Genomic DNA, 17,951 nt, shown 5'->3' with positions numbered 1-17,951 from the left:
ATAACACTCCACCACCCCAATACTCCGTAAGATTATTAGGAGGTGCTACAGAATATGAAGGAAGAGTGGAGTTCTTTTACAATGGTCAGTGGGGTACTGTATGTGATGACAGCTGGGACATCAATGATGCTGAGGTGGTTTGTCGACAGTTACATTTTACTGGTGCTACTGAGGCTTTGAGGCTTGCAGCATTTGGTGCTGGCACAGGTCGAATATGGCTGGACAACCTTCTGTGTACTGGTAGTGAACAAGCTTTAGTGGAATGTCCTCACAACGGATTTGGAACTCATGACTGCAGTCATAGTGAAGATGCTGGTGTAAGATGTAGAGGTAAGCTGTTTGGTCACTCATTCTGTCAGTTTTGCAATAGAATACTGTTGTTTGTGTTGTAAGTTGCTTTATATTTCAGCTCCCAAGGACTATGATGTACGGCTACGAAATGGATCTTCACATTCGGAAGGTCGTGTTGATGTCCATTACCAGGGTCAATGGGGTGCCATCTGTGATAACGGATGGGACATAAATGATGCCATGGTTATCTGCAGACAGTTGGGCTATATGTCAGCTTTGAGACCAACCATCGATTCTACATTCCCACCCTCAATTGAAAATTCTCAACTGTGGTTGGATTTTGTTTCATGCCGTGGAAATGAAAGTAGCATTCAGTTCTGTGCTCATTCTGGTTGGGGAGAAACCTTCTGTAACACAAACAATGAGGCTGGAGTGATTTGCACAAGTATGAACTTCTATTAAACAAACACTGTATTGATATGTTACTATTCTTCTTTACAGATGAAACATTTACTAGTGGTCAAATGATTGACATTCGATTGGTCAACAATGGGGTAGTCAGTTCATCAACAGGAATAGGAAGAGTTGAAGTACTTCATGATGGTGAATGGGGAACTGTCTGTGATGACAACTGGGACTTCTTGGATGCACGTGTGGTTTGTCGACAATTAGGATTTAGTAGTGTCTTAAATATCACCCGATTTGCTGACCGCACATTTGGTGCTATACTGAACAATTCAGTTCCAGTGTGGTTGGATAACATCCGCTGTACTGGAGATGAAACAAATCTTGGCTTGTGTCCACATCCTGGCTTTGGTATTGAAGACTGTTCTCATTTTGAAGATTCAGGAGTTTACTGTACAAGTAAGTTCATTGTTTATTCAATGTGCTAGAGCATTAATGACTCCTTTACAGATGATGTGGTCAACACAAACATCTCCATGAGATTAGCAGGTAGCAACAACAGTAATGAAGGAAGAGTAGAGGTGTTCTTCAATGGAGAATGGGGTACAGTGTGTGATGATTTCTGGGGGCTCACTGATGCAGATGTCGTCTGTACACAACTTGGATTTGGCAATGCTCTAGAGGCACCACGGTTTGCTCGCTTTGGTCAAGGAACTGGTCGCATCTGGATGGATGATGTACAATGTTTGGGTATTGAGGACAACCTGTGGGATTGTAGCTTTGATGGATGGGGTCAACACAATTGTAGACATTTTGAGGATGCCTCAGTAATATGTGACTATCCTGATCGACCTCCTGATGGCCAGCCACTTGCAGTCAGAATTGTTGGTGGTGCCAGAGATTATGAAGGAAGAGTGGAAGTTTACAATGAAAACTATGATGGATGGGGCACAGTGTGCAGTCAAAACTGGGACAATAATGATGCAGATGTTGTTTGTCGTCAACTTGGTTACAATGGAGCACTCTACATACAATCCTACGGTCCAGGTACTGGTCCTATACACTTAAATAATTTAGGATGTGTTGGCAATGAACCTACATTGTTTGATTGCATCAATGATGGATGGAATGTTGCAAGTGGTGCTTGTCTTGATCATAGTCTTGATGCTGGTGTTGTCTGCAATAGTAAGTACAAGACTTGTATGTGAATTCAAGTGCAATTATGATGGATAACACTTTAGGTAGTGACGTACCTTGTAATGATGGTGATATCAGGCTTGCTGATGGTTCAGATGGAATTAGTGGACGTGTGGAAGTATGCTACCTTGGCCAATGGGGAACAGTCTGTGATGATATATTCGGAGATCTTGATGCTCAAGTTGCTTGCAGACAATTGGGCTTGAGCACAAGTAGAGCTTCAGCTCAACAATTTGCCTTTGGTTCAGGAACAGGTTTCATCTGGCTGGATAATGTACAGTGCAGAGGTACAGAGAACAGGCTTGTGGACTGTGTGCACAATGGATTTGGAGAACACAACTGTTTCCACTTTGAAGATGCTGGTGTTAGCTGTCCTCCTGGTAAGCTTTACAGTTTCTGTCAAACTGTAAAAAAGTGATGTATAAATAATGTCATTTTACTGGTCTAATGTCTTATACATTCTCACAGATGTCAACCAATATCCACCTGGCACTCTTCGTCTTGCTGATGGTGATGATGATTTCTCTGGACGTGTTGAAGTGTACTGGGAAGGTCAATGGGGTACAGTGTGTGATGATTTCTGGAATTTGGCTGATGCTCAAGTAGTGTGTCGACAACTGGGCTTCCAAGATGCTCGTCAAGCTACTAGGTTTGCAACCCATGGTGCTGGCACTGGTGTAATTTGGCTTGACAATGTGATGTGTATCGGAAATGAAACAAGACTACAAGACTGTCAATCTAATGGCTTTGGAGTGCACAACTGTCGACACTTTGAAGATGCTGGCGCCGTGTGTACTAGTATGTATTCATAGCATGCTTTAGTTCATATATATCATGGCCTTGTTTTCTATAGATACCTCAGCACCTGTCATGTTATCAGTTAGAGTTCAAGGAGGTAATCAAGCCTACAATGGTCGTGTTGAGGTGATGTACAATGGAGAATGGGGAACCATTTGTAATATGGGATGGGACCTTAATGATGCTCGAGCTTTCTGTAGACAACTGGGATATGTTGATGTCATTTCTACTGGTACAGTCTCTGATTTTCTGTATGCTAGTGGAAGTGGACGCATCTGGCAAACTAATGTGGACTGTACTGGAAATGAAAGAAGATTTGGAGAATGTTTCTTTACACAAACATGGGGAGACACTGCTGGATGTGGTCACAACATGGATGTTGCTGTGCAGTGCAACCGTTAGTAACACATTGTAATTTGTTGTAATATATAAGTTCTGCATTACAAATATACTGTGATGTGTAACTATGCTTCTATATACATTTGTTTTCTGTACAGCAACAAGAAGAGAACTATTCCCAATTGAAATAGTTGATGGTGATACACCAAATGAAGGTCGTTTACTGGTGTTGATTAATGGAACATTTGGCTCTGTATGTGATGACTTCTTTGGTCTTGAAGAAGCACAGGTTGCCTGTCGTCAACTCAACTATACTGGTGCAGAAAGAGCAGCCTACTTTGGAGAGTTTGGTAGAGGTGTAGCTTCTGAGCCAATCTACTTTGATAATGTGATCTGTACTGGAAATGAGAACTATCTGTATCAGTGTAGTTACACCACAAACCATAACTGTGTACATTTTGAAGATGTTGGAGTTGTTTGTAGAAGTGAGTATATACCATTGTTCTTTACTCGCTTGTCATTTCTGACTAATAAATACAGCAACTGTTGATGGACCCTGCACTGAGGGAGATATACGTCTTGTTAATGGTGACCTCACTGAGGGACGTGTTGAGCTTTGCTTTAACAACCAATGGGGCACAGTCTGTGATGATTTCTGGGATATTCGTGATGCTAGAGTGGCATGTCGTCAACTAGGATTTGCTGATGCAGTACGTCCAACTAGATTTGCTTCATTTGGTGCTGGTACTGGTCCCATTCATCTTGATAATTTAATGTGTCTGGGTAATGAGACCAGATTACAAGATTGTCGACACAATGGTGTTGGTAACCATAACTGCTTCCATTTTGAAGATGCTGGAGTTGTATGTACCAGTAAGTGTGACATATAATATGCATAGAACTATTTTATATACTTACTGCATTGTATTAGATGATGCTGTTGGGCCTTATCCAATAAGACTTGTTGGTGGTGTGGATGAGACTGAGGGTCGTGTTGAAATATTTTATGATGGAGAATGGGGCACTGTCTGTGATGATATCTGGGGACTTCCAGATGCTCATGTAGTGTGTCGAGAAATTGGTTGTCCCAATGGTGCCACTCAAGCAGTGTTACGAGCTGGATTTGGTCAAGGAACTGGTACAATTTGGTTGGATAATGTTCAGTGTACTGGAACTGAATTCTACTTGAGTGACTGTCCACACAATGGTTGGAATTCTCACAACTGTGTACATGGTGAAGATGCTGGTGTTCGCTGCAACATGACAGGTAGGTATACATATATACATACCACTTTCAAACCTCGAAGGTGTATAAATGCCAAATAGCACTGCTAACAGTGCTTGGGAATGCATTAACGATCAGAAACAGATCATCAGATTTCTTTGATGAAACTTTGTTACCTCCTCTGCTATAATATAGTGACACTTCATGACATCAATTGTGGGTTTTAGTGTAGTGAATAATGTAAAGTTGAGCCAGAGTTAATCTGTGGACCTGGAAATGAGTTGTTTGTTGTTTATATTGCTGTATTGATTTTTATTTATTTTTTATTTATTAATGCTTTACAGCACAAGTGCTGAAGTGTGCTGAAGGTCTGTAGGACACCTGGTCCTACAGCCTGCTTAAAGACTTTAGCTACATAAGGTGATTGATAATAGACACCTGGCACAATGTCATGATGTCACACAAAGCACAGGGTGTGGCGCTCAATGGATTTAGCCATTAGCATTGTGAACATATTATTCACAACTTTAGTTTATTCATGGCTGGTAAAGTAAGTACTTTGGTGCACTTAAAACATTGTTATGAGCTCATGTTTCAGCTTCTGTGCTTAATTGCACACCCACAGTTGAAGAGCTTTCTGCATGTTCGTTTACACTTACGTTTGGCCTCAGTAACACCTTGATGTTATTTCTTATGTACATTATCCACATCAAAATTCACATAGCCCAATATAAATACACTTGTGAACCATGCCCATACCTGCAGGTGAGTCACCCAAGTGGAACATATTAGTTCCAACACGTGGGCTCTTGTGATTTGTCAGATATACACTGTATACACACCCAGGCCTACAACCCTCACATTTGTGCCTATATCAGGAAAATCACTCATACCTATGTTACAACTATTACATACATATATTTTTTCAAGTAAAACTTATTGCAAGGCTGCTTTTTTTAAGTGCAAAAATTTACAAAGCCATATGCTTTCTTACCAATCTCTCCTTATTAAGGTACTTAATGATTATATACAGTATAGTAATACTGTATAGTATGGATCATGGAGGTATGTATACTCTCACAAAAACTTTTGACTAGAAATTAACTTCACAATACCGTAGAGTCGGGTTGTTAAGCATATGTGTCTATTAAGTGCATATTATTTGTTAAGCGCCTACACATTTCTTGTAATTAATCATGGATGATTAGCACACATGGCCAAATGCGATGGCATGGCTACACACAGTGAGAAATGGCAAGAAAAGCTGAAAGTACTGAAAAATTAATGTCTTCTCTCAAGCGCTTACGTCTCCCTTGAGGTTTCCTTTCACTATGTATACAGCAAATCAGCCATCTGGATAGTGATAATCTTGTTTATCACAAAGGATTTCACCCAGAAATGGAGTCAAATATCCTTACACACTGGCGTGGTGACCGGCACAAACTATTAACTACTCTATTACAACGTAGTGATTCTGTGTTACACTCACCATAATTATTTATTAGGCGTATGCGCTTAACAGATAGTATGATTTTTACAAAACGTTTTCTCCGAAAATTATAAGCGCATGCACTTAACAACCTGACTTTACGGTATCTTCACAGTGCCTTGACAGTATTGGACCAAGCCTGAAAGTGCCTTTATTGCAACCCAAACTGCTTCCAATATATTGCCACGAAATTGTAATTTTTAGGAATTTTCTGCTGAATTACTAACTTACCTACTACTTACTTACTTACTTTGTGTCCCATTTCTTTTCACTAACAGCACAAGGTGTGGATTTTTGATAGTGCATTATGGCTTCCCTGTGGCTTTGCTGACTAGCTATGACAGTTATTGTCTATATTTTGCATAGTGACTGGTAGAGACTGTTCTTCATTTGAAATGCTGTGCAACAGGTTAAACATAGCTGAAAACGAAGCAGAATGGCCTCTTTACTTCTCATAATTAATGTATGGGGCATGCATTCATACGCAAATTAAATTTTATGGCACGTCTAGTGTCATTGTTTCTTTTGATACTGTATGTGTGGTTCACCAGTCAAAATTATGTTACAAAAAAAGTAAACAAACTAGCAAAAGGAAAATTAGGGATTTTAAATTTGATTAGGGATCATAGAAACATAAAGTAGTGAAACAAGGGAGGTCACCTACACCTGTAGATATACTAGTGGACATTTAATCCCTAATTCAGTCTATTGTGACTGCATATATAAGGGATTAATAGAACAGTCAGGAGTTCTAGTAGAGATACTCTATTAGAACAGTCATAAACTCTAATAAAACAATCAAGAGTAGCATAATATTTGACAGTTTAAACAACTAGAATACCTATTCTAAACAGAGTTATTGACTCCATCTTAATGTGACTAGTAGAAATTCTCTACATAAGGCAGTATCTATATACATATTTCGTAATACATATCCATACCTATATGCAAAGAGAGAAGACCTAGAGATGTGGTTGATCTTATGGGCTTTAGTGTACATGTAATATATAAACCATGGCTATGAGGTATTGCACTTACATACACCCCAACTCCGAAGTCAGAGGAAGTTTGCTGTTTATAAACTCTGAGATGAAGATCCTCATGCTAAGTCTCTAACCTACACTTAAAATATTTATTTTTCCTTATACTTGTTTGTTTATTTTTTGTAACATTATGTGACTGGTGAACCACAATAGAATGGAGGGAATGGTGCCAGGCTTATTGTTTTGTCTGAACAAGCGCCATAACTATTGATTACTGAATTAACAAAGTGGCCATTATATATTCATTTTCAGCTATGTTACATGGCATTACAAACGAAGAACACTAGAAGGATCAACAATGCTGCAAAGCAACATTTTGGTGTTACAATACAGCCTATATACTGACATGTCCTTCCCATCCAGTTCTCATCTGCAATCAATTCGGTTACAACGAAAAACTCAGATGATTCCTGTCAAACATAGGGAAGCCATCATGCAGCGCTACTGCGAATCAACAACTTAGCAAAGTTAAATGGTACACAAAGGAGGACACAAGTAAGTCCATGAAATATGCATTGCATGCACTGCAGTATACCAAAAGGCACCAATCAGGCTGAAGCAATGTCTAACAGTGAAAAAATCAAGCTCGTATCCTCCACTGTTTTCAAGTTACACTTGTCTAAAGGCATTAGTCAGTCAGTCAGTCAGTCAGGCAGTAGAAAATTCCACTAATTATATATATTTAAATTCTGTAGCAACTTTTTGGAAGCATTTCAATCTGTACTGAAGGTACATTTGGGCTTGGCCAGTACTACCAAAGTGCCATGAAGGTGTTGTGAGGCTAGTTTTAGGGTGATGTTTTTATCCAGAAAAGCCCAACCCTAATATACAGTACTGTAATGTATATAATAACTGTAATATATGTATCATACAGTATAATAGTACTGTATAGTAGGGACCACAAAGAAGTAGGCATGGCCCACAAAAAACATCACCCAAAAACCAGCCTTACTTTTCCCTGACGACAATGAGGCAGGTAAAACTAAGCCCAAACAAACCCTTCAGATCAACTCGAAATGCTTTCAACAAGTTGCTACAGAATTTTTTTAAATGGAATTTTTTACTGACTGACTGAGTAACTAACTGACTGATGCCTTCAGACAAGCATAACTCAATAATGGTTAAGGCTACAGGCTTGATTTTTTTTACTGTTCGACGTCGCTTCAGCCGGACACGTGCATTTTGGCATATCGCAGTACACACAATACATTCCTCATAGAGTTACCAGTGTCCTCTTTTGTGTCCCATTCATCTTTGCTGACAGCAAATTGGCGGTGGCACGTGATGGCTTCCCTTCGTAACAGAAATCGTTCGCATTTTTTATAGTGGCTACTTTGATTGCAGAGGTGCTTTTCGAACAGTTCTTGATTCGTAATGCTGTGTAACGAGTTGAACATAGCTGACAACGAAGCGTAATGGACGGTAATGAATACTTGATAATTGGTAGTTGGGGAGCGTGGCGCCGTTTCTTTCTTTTGATGCAGTATGCATGGGTTCACCAGTCATAATAATTTTTCTTTTACAAAAAAAAGTGTACAAAGAAGTACACAAAAATTTCTGAATTTTCAACTAGAGTAAAGCAAGCAAAGCAAAGCCTCCAGCAGCCATGCGAAACATAGCTATTTCCGCCCAGTGAATGCCTGTGCACCACTCAGGCACTTGAGCCTTGTGCAGGAAAATCCTCCTGGGGCAGGGCTAGTAACCCGCAGGAGGACTGTCCAGGTCTCATGGAGAGAGGTCGTGGAACCTAAAGTTCCACAACGACCCCAATACTACTAAGCAAGACAAGGACAGTTGGGAATTTGCTTCCCCAGTTTACACCAGGTACCCATTGATGTTACAGCTGGGTGGGCTGCTTCCCCAGTTGACACCAGGCCACCAGGTCCCAATTTAAACAGCTGTGTAGACTGGAGCAATGTGAGTAAAGTTTCTTGCTCAAGGAAACAACAACACCAAAGTGGCTCGACCAGGAATCAAACCTGGGACCTTTTGATTACCAGGCCGATGTCCTAACCACTTGGCTATACTGCCTCACTAGAGTAGGGACCATAGCACATCAATAAAAAGTACTGAAACTAGCTGGTCCAGGAGTAGTGCACAATATTAAATCACAGTAAAACAAAAGGAAACGTTATATCTCTACTGTGCTCTTCTTATGGTATCTTGAGCACAGTAGGGATATAACACTTATTTTTGTTTTACTGTGATTTAATATTGTGCACTACTCACGTACCAGCTTGTTTCAGTATTCTTTATCAATGTGCTATGGTCCCTACTCTAGTTGAAAATTCCATTTCTTTTGTGTACTAGCATTGGTACCTGCAAGGACCACATTATAATGGCAACCAAGCATTAGACATCAGTGCCACTCATGTCCTGCAGCATGCATGGTGATGCCACTTTTAAATGAGCCTTATACCACCATCCTGCAAAGTATACCGAAATGATGAGAAACATGCAAGTACTCCTGAACCTGCAGAATTGCAGTAGCTAAGCTAAGACAACTGTACTGATGTTGTGTATGCTTATATGTTTACCACACATGTGTAAACGATGTGTAGTACCTGTCCTATTATGCAGGCTATACATGTAGCATCATTTGACAACATTTACTTATAATTATTGACAACAAAAGACAATATTTGCACTTTAGCATTGGTACTATTGGTACCTTCCCTTCGTGAAGGACCATTTCACATTTCCACATTAACCACAATGACAAGTTAATGCATTGGGAAGCATTAAAGATCATGTCCTAAAGTGTACTGTAGCATGCATAGTGATATTGCCTTTACATGAACCGTATTCTATGCAAGGCTATACTAATAGTGAAATGATGTGAACACGCAAGTTACCTAAATAGCAGAATAGCATGTAACCTAAACCAATAAGACGTGTACGGCCTATCCATGTGGTGCTAACAGTACCTGTTCTATCATGCTATAGAACTGCAACATTGTCAACACAGAAAATGAATCAGTACAAAAAGTACTTAAAGCAGCACTACTCGCCATAGCTATATATAAAGGTTTGAATGCACACTTTCAAGTAGTTAGCATCATAAAGAATTGAAGTTATGAAAGAGATTGCTAATAGAACACACACACACAGACAAATGAACATGCACCCAATTGGCCCGCCCATGCCTGCCCTATACCTATAAAATGTGCTACTGTATACTTTTCCAACAGTCCATATGCTCTGAAGCAATACCAGGATGCTATGAACATGCTATGAGCAAAAAAAAGTCAAGTTAGAAAAAGTATGCATCAAAAAGGTAGATAAAGCAAAAAAAAATTGTGTTTGTGGCTCACTGGCAGCAACTGCAACAACTTCAGGGAGGTGCCATACCAGATGAACTGTTTGTCCTATGGTTTGCTACAGAATGCAGCCGAAGTTTTCTCTACATCATGGCCTTCAATGTGCTGTAGTGGCTAAGTAGCCAGATGATGAGCATCATATTTCGTATGTGAATCGTGTCGATACATGTTGATTGGTGAGTAAGCATCATCAGTAGCTGACATATGAAAAGTATGTCACAAAAAGGTGGCTCTGAGAAGAAAAAAAGGAGGAATCGAACCCTGGATCTTCGGGTTTTACAGTTCTATGCACTAACACTTGGACTGTTTGTTCATGGTTTTGACAGGAATTTAGCCCAAGTTTTCCCCTATACAAATGTTTCAACACTTTGTAGAGAATGAACAAAAGCACTTATCGATTTGTAACAACAAACTTGGAGTTCCCTAATGATGTGTGCTTAATTTCACCAAAGTTCCGTGTCAATACGTACAGTGGTTAGAGAGGACCCAAATGGAATGTAGACAGACAGACAGATAGCTTTTCAGCTTTATATATGTATATCACACCTGCAATGTGTGAAGTTACACCATATACAGTAAGCATAGCCACAAACCATGGTATATCACCACAGTTTGCTGTGGTACATACCATAGCGCTTCACTGCATGCAGTCCTCAACTAAACAATTCTAATAATTAGCACCTAAATTGACTTACTGTTATTAACCTGGGCAGTTAACTGATGATCTTTTGCCTGGATCATCTGAAAACAGTATATAGGGCAAATCTCTCATTACTTTGTGCACCATAAGTCAAAACTTGCTCTTAAAGATACAATCTCCATCATTCCTTCTACTAGAATGTGGTATAGAACAGTGAGAATATGGTTAATAGGGATATGACTGAAATATAGCACACTTTTCCCTTGAGCACACTCAAGAATCATTCAGTCATATCCTTCATAAGCATTATACATAGAAAGAATTAATATTATGCCATACTATTACTTTCAAGACTGTGACATTGGTGGAAGGAACAGATCAGATATAAGACTTGCTGGTAGTACTGATCGTGGCAGTGGTCGTGTAGAGATCCGTGTTGGTGACCAATGGGGTACCATCTGTGATGTGTTCTGGGGACTTGCTGATGCTGAAGTTTCTTGTCGGGACCTGGGTTACAGTGGAGCTCTACAAGCTACTGGTGGAGGATGTAAGTACAGTACCAATAGTTATATTGGATGGTTAACTTCTGTATGTTCTAACAGACTTTGGTCAAGGAGTTGGTCCCATCCATCGTACTCAAGTGCTTTGCCAAGGATTTGAACCCAACTTGTTTGTGTGCCCATCACAAAGTGACACAAGTTCCTGTGATCACTCTCTGGATGCTGGTGTCATCTGTATTAGTAAGTACCATCAAATATGAAGTGCAACTAACTTTCAGACTGTGTTGTAATGTTCACAATAACAACCTAATTTTCTGCATTATGAGGTGTACGTGTACTACCAAGACACTAACCAATTCTAATACTATTGTAACAGAAGTGTCTATGTCATACAGCAACACCAAATTGTGACGAGGGAACAATCAGACTGAGGAATGGATCAGACATAGCTGTATTAACTGGACGTATTGAGATCTGTATTAACAACCAGTGGAGTGGCATATGCAATGAAGGATGGAGTGACTTTGATGCTGCAGTTGCGTGCAGACAACTGGGCCAGTCAACTATTACTCCACGAGGAATTCGCCAAGCAGCTGATTTGTTTGGCCAAGGAGATGTACCAGTTCTTATCAGCAATGTTGCTTGTCTAGGCCATGAGGGGGCCATTGTTGATTGTCCTTTCAACTTCCAGCACAGTTGTCTCACTAGCCAAGTCGCAGGAGTACAGTGTACAAGTTAGTTCTTTTCAATAAAGTGTATAATATGTTGTTTACCTCATTATTGAACACTACAGATGTGACAGCACCTCCATTACTGCCAACAAGACTTGTTGGAGGAAATGTTGATGGTGAAGGTCGTGTTGAGGTTTACTATAATGATCAGTGGGGAACTGTGTGTGATGATGACTGGGATTTGGTTGATGCTAGTGTAGTATGTCGCCAACTGGGCTATACAGGAGCTATTGGAGCTACCACAAACTCATTCTATGGAAGAGGTGTGTGGTAGAGATAATCCACAATAATTGTTGTCATACATTGTAATGTTTAATCTGCAGCTGAACAAACTGTACCGATACAATTTGATGAAGTCCAATGTACTGGAGCTGAAGGAAGTCTGGGTCAATGTATGTTTATTGCTGGTGACAATGACTGTGATCATAGTGAGGATGCTGGAGTGATATGCATTGGTAAGCAATAAAATTTTACCCAACAATTGTTATTTTAATCTTACAGTATACCAATTACAACGTTTTGTTTTTCAGGTGCTGGTGTTTCTGGTGTCAGAATAATTGGAGACACTCCTGGATCTGGTCGTGTTGAAGTTAACATCAGTGGTTCCTGGAGTACTGTCTGTGATGATGGCTGGTCACTCACTGAAGCTGATGTTGTGTGCAGACAATTAGGCTACACTGGAGCAACCAACTTCACCACTGGAATGACAACAAATAACATGTTTGGTATTGCTGATCAAGAACAATCAATTGTTACTGGCAATGTTGGCTGTACTGGACATGAAACTGCACTGTTTAGTTGTCCTGGCTTTAATCCTAATGCTCCAACTCTATGTGCATCTGACCACACTGAAGATGTTGGAGTTACTTGCTTCTGTAAGTAGAGGCGATGTTAGCTCATAGTTCTCATTTGTTTTACCTCACATATAGCAATCTATCCTGTTCGACTAAGCAATGGCACTGCTAGTTCTGGTCGTGTGGAAGTATTCTTTAATGGAAGATGGGGAACAGTTTGCGATGACAACTTTGACAAGCTTGATGGACAAGTTGTATGTAATCAACTCAACCAGGGTGCAATCTCAAGAATTGCCAACCCCATGGAATTCCCAGTTGGTACTAGTGATCAACCAATTTGGTTGGATGAAGTGCAGTGTACGGGAGATGAGAGATGGCTGAGTACATGTCCTCATCCTGGCTATGGAGATAACGATTGTTTCCACAGTGAAGATGTTGCTATAGTGTGTACTGGTGAGTGATAACAACAACTCTTAACAGACTATAATTGTGTTTTCATTTTCACAGGAGAACAAGCAGAACTACCAATTCAAGGAATAAGACTACTTGGAGGAAGCAGTGTTGGATCAGGAAGAGTTGAAATTAGAGTCAACAATGTGTGGGCTCAGATCTGTGCAGACTTGTGGAACCTCAATGATGCATTAGTTGTGTGCAGATACCTTGGATTTAACACTACTCAACAAGTTCCATTAGGCAATGTATTTGGAGTGAGTACTACTGGTTATTGGGCCACACAGATGAGATGTGGTGGACAAGAGAATGACCTCAACCAGTGTCACTACACTGAATATGTCAACCAACCAGCACAAACATGTTCTATCGGATATCCAGCCAATGTTCAGTGCTTAGGTAAACTTTTGTCTATAAAATTCACAATACAATAATATACAAACTTGGTCTTAAACTTTTACAATGTAATTTGTAGATCTGACCAGTTGTGGTACATTGTCAGAGCCAACAGGAGGATATGTTAGTTATGATGCTTCATCTGGAACAAAGACAACCGCTACACTAACTTGTTTCTATGGATATCTGCCATCTGATAATCACAATAAGAGAGAATGTCGAGCAGAATCAACCAGCTGGACTGGTGATCCATTTACTTGCATTCGTAAGTTGATCAGTTTATTCAATGTGTACATAATTTTTACATGATGAATTCTAATAGCTCAAATCTGTGGTGCTGCACCATCAGTGAGAGGAGCTAGCTCAACTGTAGTGGTGACTGAATCACCAGATGGGGCCTTCACTGTCAACACCACTGTCACCTTCACCTGTCCTGATAACACCACACAGTCTGCAAGGTGTGAATATGCACCTGTTGGTGGAGCCCAGTGGGTTGGTAGCTTACAAGAGTGCAACATAATTGTTGGTAAGAAAGAGATTGAAGAACATATTGAACAGTTACATTCATGTGTTATACTATTATAGGTCCAACAGGTGGTCGGACTGGTGGTGATAACAATGATGATAGCAATAGGAATATTCTGATTGGTGTTCTTGTTCCTGTGATCCTCATCCTGTTGGTAGTAGTAATCATTTTGACTATCGGAGTAATCATTGTGGTGAAGAGGTATAGGCTAATAGCTAGTACTTCACTATGATGCGCATTAAATATAAATAAATTTCATTTCATTTATAGACGTCCCAAGGCAGATGATAAGGTACACTTCCAGTCACCAGATGATGCCGTTACATTTGATGGCTTTGAGAATCCCATGAGCAAAGAACCATCTAGTTAGTAATTTACTGTGATATATACAACTATATGACTCAGTGGTGTTGCTCTGTAGCCTTTTCCAACCCAATGTACCTCAACCCAGATGAGATGGAGAACTTTGAAGAGTCTACAGCCTCAGCAGATGATGGCACTATCTAAAACACATATGGCTTAGATGTAACAGTAGTACGAGCTTAGTTATGTAAAAACCTGGTTCTTGTAATATATTTAGAAAAGATATTTATTAACTTTGCGGGGAATATGAATATATTATATACATTTATTGCCACATATTCTATTACAAATGTACATCTACATTATCGATGATAGGAGTACTGAGCCAAAACTTAGTGAAACTCATTTGTAGACTGCAAGCAAGACTGCCAGTTAATACCTATGTCATTCAACTTATCCCAACCCTTATAACTGATTTGTGACATGATCTGCATGTAAAAACACTGTATTTATTTTTTATTATATACAGCCATGGACAAAGTTTCAGCTTCATATGCTGATAATGTTTTGGAGTTACAGTGCTACTAAGTAGGAAAGATTATTTTGCATTAGTAAAGATATAGGTGACAATAAAACGGTTGAAATGGTTGTAACATTGTATTTGCCATGAACAGGCAAATCATTGCTGGGTATGTTTCCCTGTATAACCTTTCTTCACTACAGATAAGATGGTGATTGTCAGTGAAGGGAGATTGTTGGCATACTACATATCTTTTCAAGTAAATGCTCATATCTCACATTTTCTTTGGTCTACTGCACTGGAACAAAGATTCTAAACTCCTATAGGCAAATAGGATAATACTGGTGGCCCACTCAAACCAGTGGCATTAATCTCAAGTGCATTTTTAGCACTGATGGTGCTACACCGGTGTATTCTTATATTCTACACGGACTGTCATAAGCATGAATGGTAAAGTTTAGTCTCCTTGTTTGGTTGAAATTTGATCATCAGAAACTTGATGGGCTACCACCACTTGCATCACTAGGGCTAGTACTTGGTGAGGGATGTGGCTTTCTAAGGTTTGGACTTTTTGTTCCAGAGCAAAATTTTGTTTTCATGCTTCTCATTAGTGACTCATATCTAATCAATAGAGTGAGCAGTGGTATGATTTCATAAAGAATCGGTACTTGAGTTTGAATAAACTTGTACACTGACAATGTAATCAGGCTTTGCAAGAGCCCTGGTAGTAAATTATCTCTGGATCCTCAATGTCTTCGTTTTTCAGTAGAATGAGCAATTAAATCTTCACAAATCGGACACATGTAGTCTTACTGTGCTTGAAAGGCTGTTCCTGAAACCTTTTTGGTGACTCAAGACCTGCACACTTATTTGTCCATTACTGTGCTAATTTTGATGAGTAACATCTAATTAATGCTCATAAATGAAGAACAGGATTAGCCCAAAATACTAGTTATATGAGTATTTTATTGTCTTACAAGTACCATTATTTGGAAACCACGGTAAAGCAGTTTGGGCATTTATTACTTAAGATTAGAAATCCACTGAATCACAAGCTAAAACCTACAATCAGAATTTTTCTTGGCTACCACCTATGATTTCATGACTTTTTAAAATAAACCCAGGCTTTTGAAAGATGCACCCTATGCTGTGTTTGCATGGATATTACCTTTTCTTGTACCTTGTATACCCAGGGCCTGCCAAAAACTGACTTTAGGCTTGTATTCTTCGGTTGTTTACAGACACAATGGTAATTATGCAAGATTAGGGCATAGCAACAAAATTTTAAGTGAAGGGGCTAAGGAGGGTAATATCTATATAGTTGATGTGATTCGCAGTGTGCAAAGCACACTATCTAGGGGGTCTGAGGTATGCCCCCCCCACCCCCACATACACAGGAAATCTTTGAAAAAATAAGCCATTTGAATTTGGTAACAGTTTTGATTAAATTTTATTTGAAAATGCATCTAAATGTTTTATTTGAGTACATGACTGCCTTGATAACTACTCTTATAAACTATGGGGTGTCGTTTGTGCCAAAATTGTACAAAAATGCCTTTTTTATAAACTATAACCATACTTTATAAATCAATGCACTACTTTATAAATCATGAACATATACTTTATAAATCATATGCATGATTTATAAACCATATACCTGATTTATAAACCATATACCTGATTTATAAATCATTGACATACTTTATAAACTATAACATTGATTTATATAAATTATACATGTGATTTGTAAACTATAATACTTATTTGTAAAGTATAAACACTGATTTATAAATTATAATATTAATTTATATATCAATGTACTACTTTATAAATCATGTGTATAGTTTATAAATCATGTGTATAGTTTATAAATCATACACATGATTTATAAATCAATAACATACTTTATGAACCATACATGCATAATTTATAAATCATCATTATGATTTATAAATTGCACATGTCAGATTAATAAATCATAAGTATATTTTACAAATCATCATCACGAGTGACTTAGTTTGGTTATTATTGTATTTTATAAATCATTGTCGTACTTTATAAATTTAACACATACTTTACAAATCACATGTACAATTTACTTTTATAAACTAATACTATGATATATAAATCAATAGTGTAATTTAGTAGCCATATGTTGTTGTTTAGTATCGATAGTCAGAATCCATATCAATATTGCTTAGATGTGCATCAAATGGAAAGCATTTGTGGCATGTGATCCAGCAGAGGATTCAGCAAACTTAGTACAAGCTTTGGCAGCTGTTGTGAGTGCTTGCACTAATGAGAGCAACCTGGCAAAGTGGAGTATCACCATTACCAATGCCCCTGTCATTGTCGTGGGTAACTCCTCTGCCAGTAATTCCACTAATTATGCCACTCTTGCTGGCTACTCTTACACGGTGTAGGATTTGGGCTCAAGCCAGCCAGTGACAACAGTAGCATAATTGGTGACAACAGTGGCATAGTTGGTGGAACCACTGGCAGGGGCATTGGTAATGGTGATATACTCCACTTTGCTGGGTTGCTCTCATTAGTGCAAGTGCTCACAACAGCTGCCAAAGCCTGTACTAAGTGTGCTGAATCCTGTGCTGGATCATATACCACAAATTCTTTACATTTGATACACATATAAGTAACTATCGATACTAAACAACAACATATGACTACTAAATTACACTATTGATTTATATATCATAGTATTAGTTTATAAAAGTAAATTGTACATGTGATTTGTAAAGTATGTGTTAAATTTATAAAGTACGACAATGATTTATAAAATACAATAATAACCAAACTAAGCCACTCGTGATGATGATTTGTAAAATATACTTATGATTTATTAATCTGACATGTGCAATTTATAAATCATAATGATGATTTATAAATTATGCATGTATGGTTCATAAAGTATGTTATTAATTTATAAATCATGTGTATGATTTATAAACTATACACATGATTTATAA

The 17,951-nt window shown here is 38.7% G+C and overlaps 1 protein-coding gene across 1 annotated transcript in view; it reads left to right on the top strand.

Moving 5' to 3' along the window:
* LOC136242479 (uncharacterized) overlaps positions 1–14,730 on the top strand; it is a 53,073-nt gene extending 38,343 nt beyond the window's left edge. The window contains exons 34-56 of the mRNA XM_066033909.1: positions 1–330; positions 410–736; positions 793–1,155; positions 1,207–1,881; positions 1,938–2,273; positions 2,362–2,691; positions 2,747–3,088; positions 3,189–3,515; positions 3,571–3,903; positions 3,962–4,297; positions 11,100–11,294; positions 11,350–11,487; positions 11,643–11,981; positions 12,041–12,241; positions 12,302–12,433; positions 12,509–12,853; positions 12,908–13,225; positions 13,280–13,621; positions 13,698–13,883; positions 13,941–14,144; positions 14,204–14,345; positions 14,415–14,509; positions 14,566–14,730. Coding sequence (XP_065889981.1) covers positions 1–330; positions 410–736; positions 793–1,155; positions 1,207–1,881; positions 1,938–2,273; positions 2,362–2,691; positions 2,747–3,088; positions 3,189–3,515; positions 3,571–3,903; positions 3,962–4,297; positions 11,100–11,294; positions 11,350–11,487; positions 11,643–11,981; positions 12,041–12,241; positions 12,302–12,433; positions 12,509–12,853; positions 12,908–13,225; positions 13,280–13,621; positions 13,698–13,883; positions 13,941–14,144; positions 14,204–14,345; positions 14,415–14,509; positions 14,566–14,651 — 6,422 coding nt within the window. The 3' untranslated portion in view covers positions 14,652–14,730. The remainder of the gene's footprint in view (positions 331–409; positions 737–792; positions 1,156–1,206; positions 1,882–1,937; positions 2,274–2,361; positions 2,692–2,746; positions 3,089–3,188; positions 3,516–3,570; positions 3,904–3,961; positions 4,298–11,099; positions 11,295–11,349; positions 11,488–11,642; positions 11,982–12,040; positions 12,242–12,301; positions 12,434–12,508; positions 12,854–12,907; positions 13,226–13,279; positions 13,622–13,697; positions 13,884–13,940; positions 14,145–14,203; positions 14,346–14,414; positions 14,510–14,565) is intronic.
* Positions 14,731–17,951: the final 3,221 nt, after the last annotated feature.

The sequence above is a fragment of the Dysidea avara genome, chromosome 13, assembly GCF_963678975.1.
Source record: "Dysidea avara chromosome 13, odDysAvar1.4, whole genome shotgun sequence".
Taxonomy (NCBI): domain Eukaryota; kingdom Metazoa; phylum Porifera; class Demospongiae; order Dictyoceratida; family Dysideidae; genus Dysidea; species Dysidea avara.
Note: the sequence above shows the minus strand (reverse complement) of the source record. Positions and strands in the feature narration are given on the sequence as shown.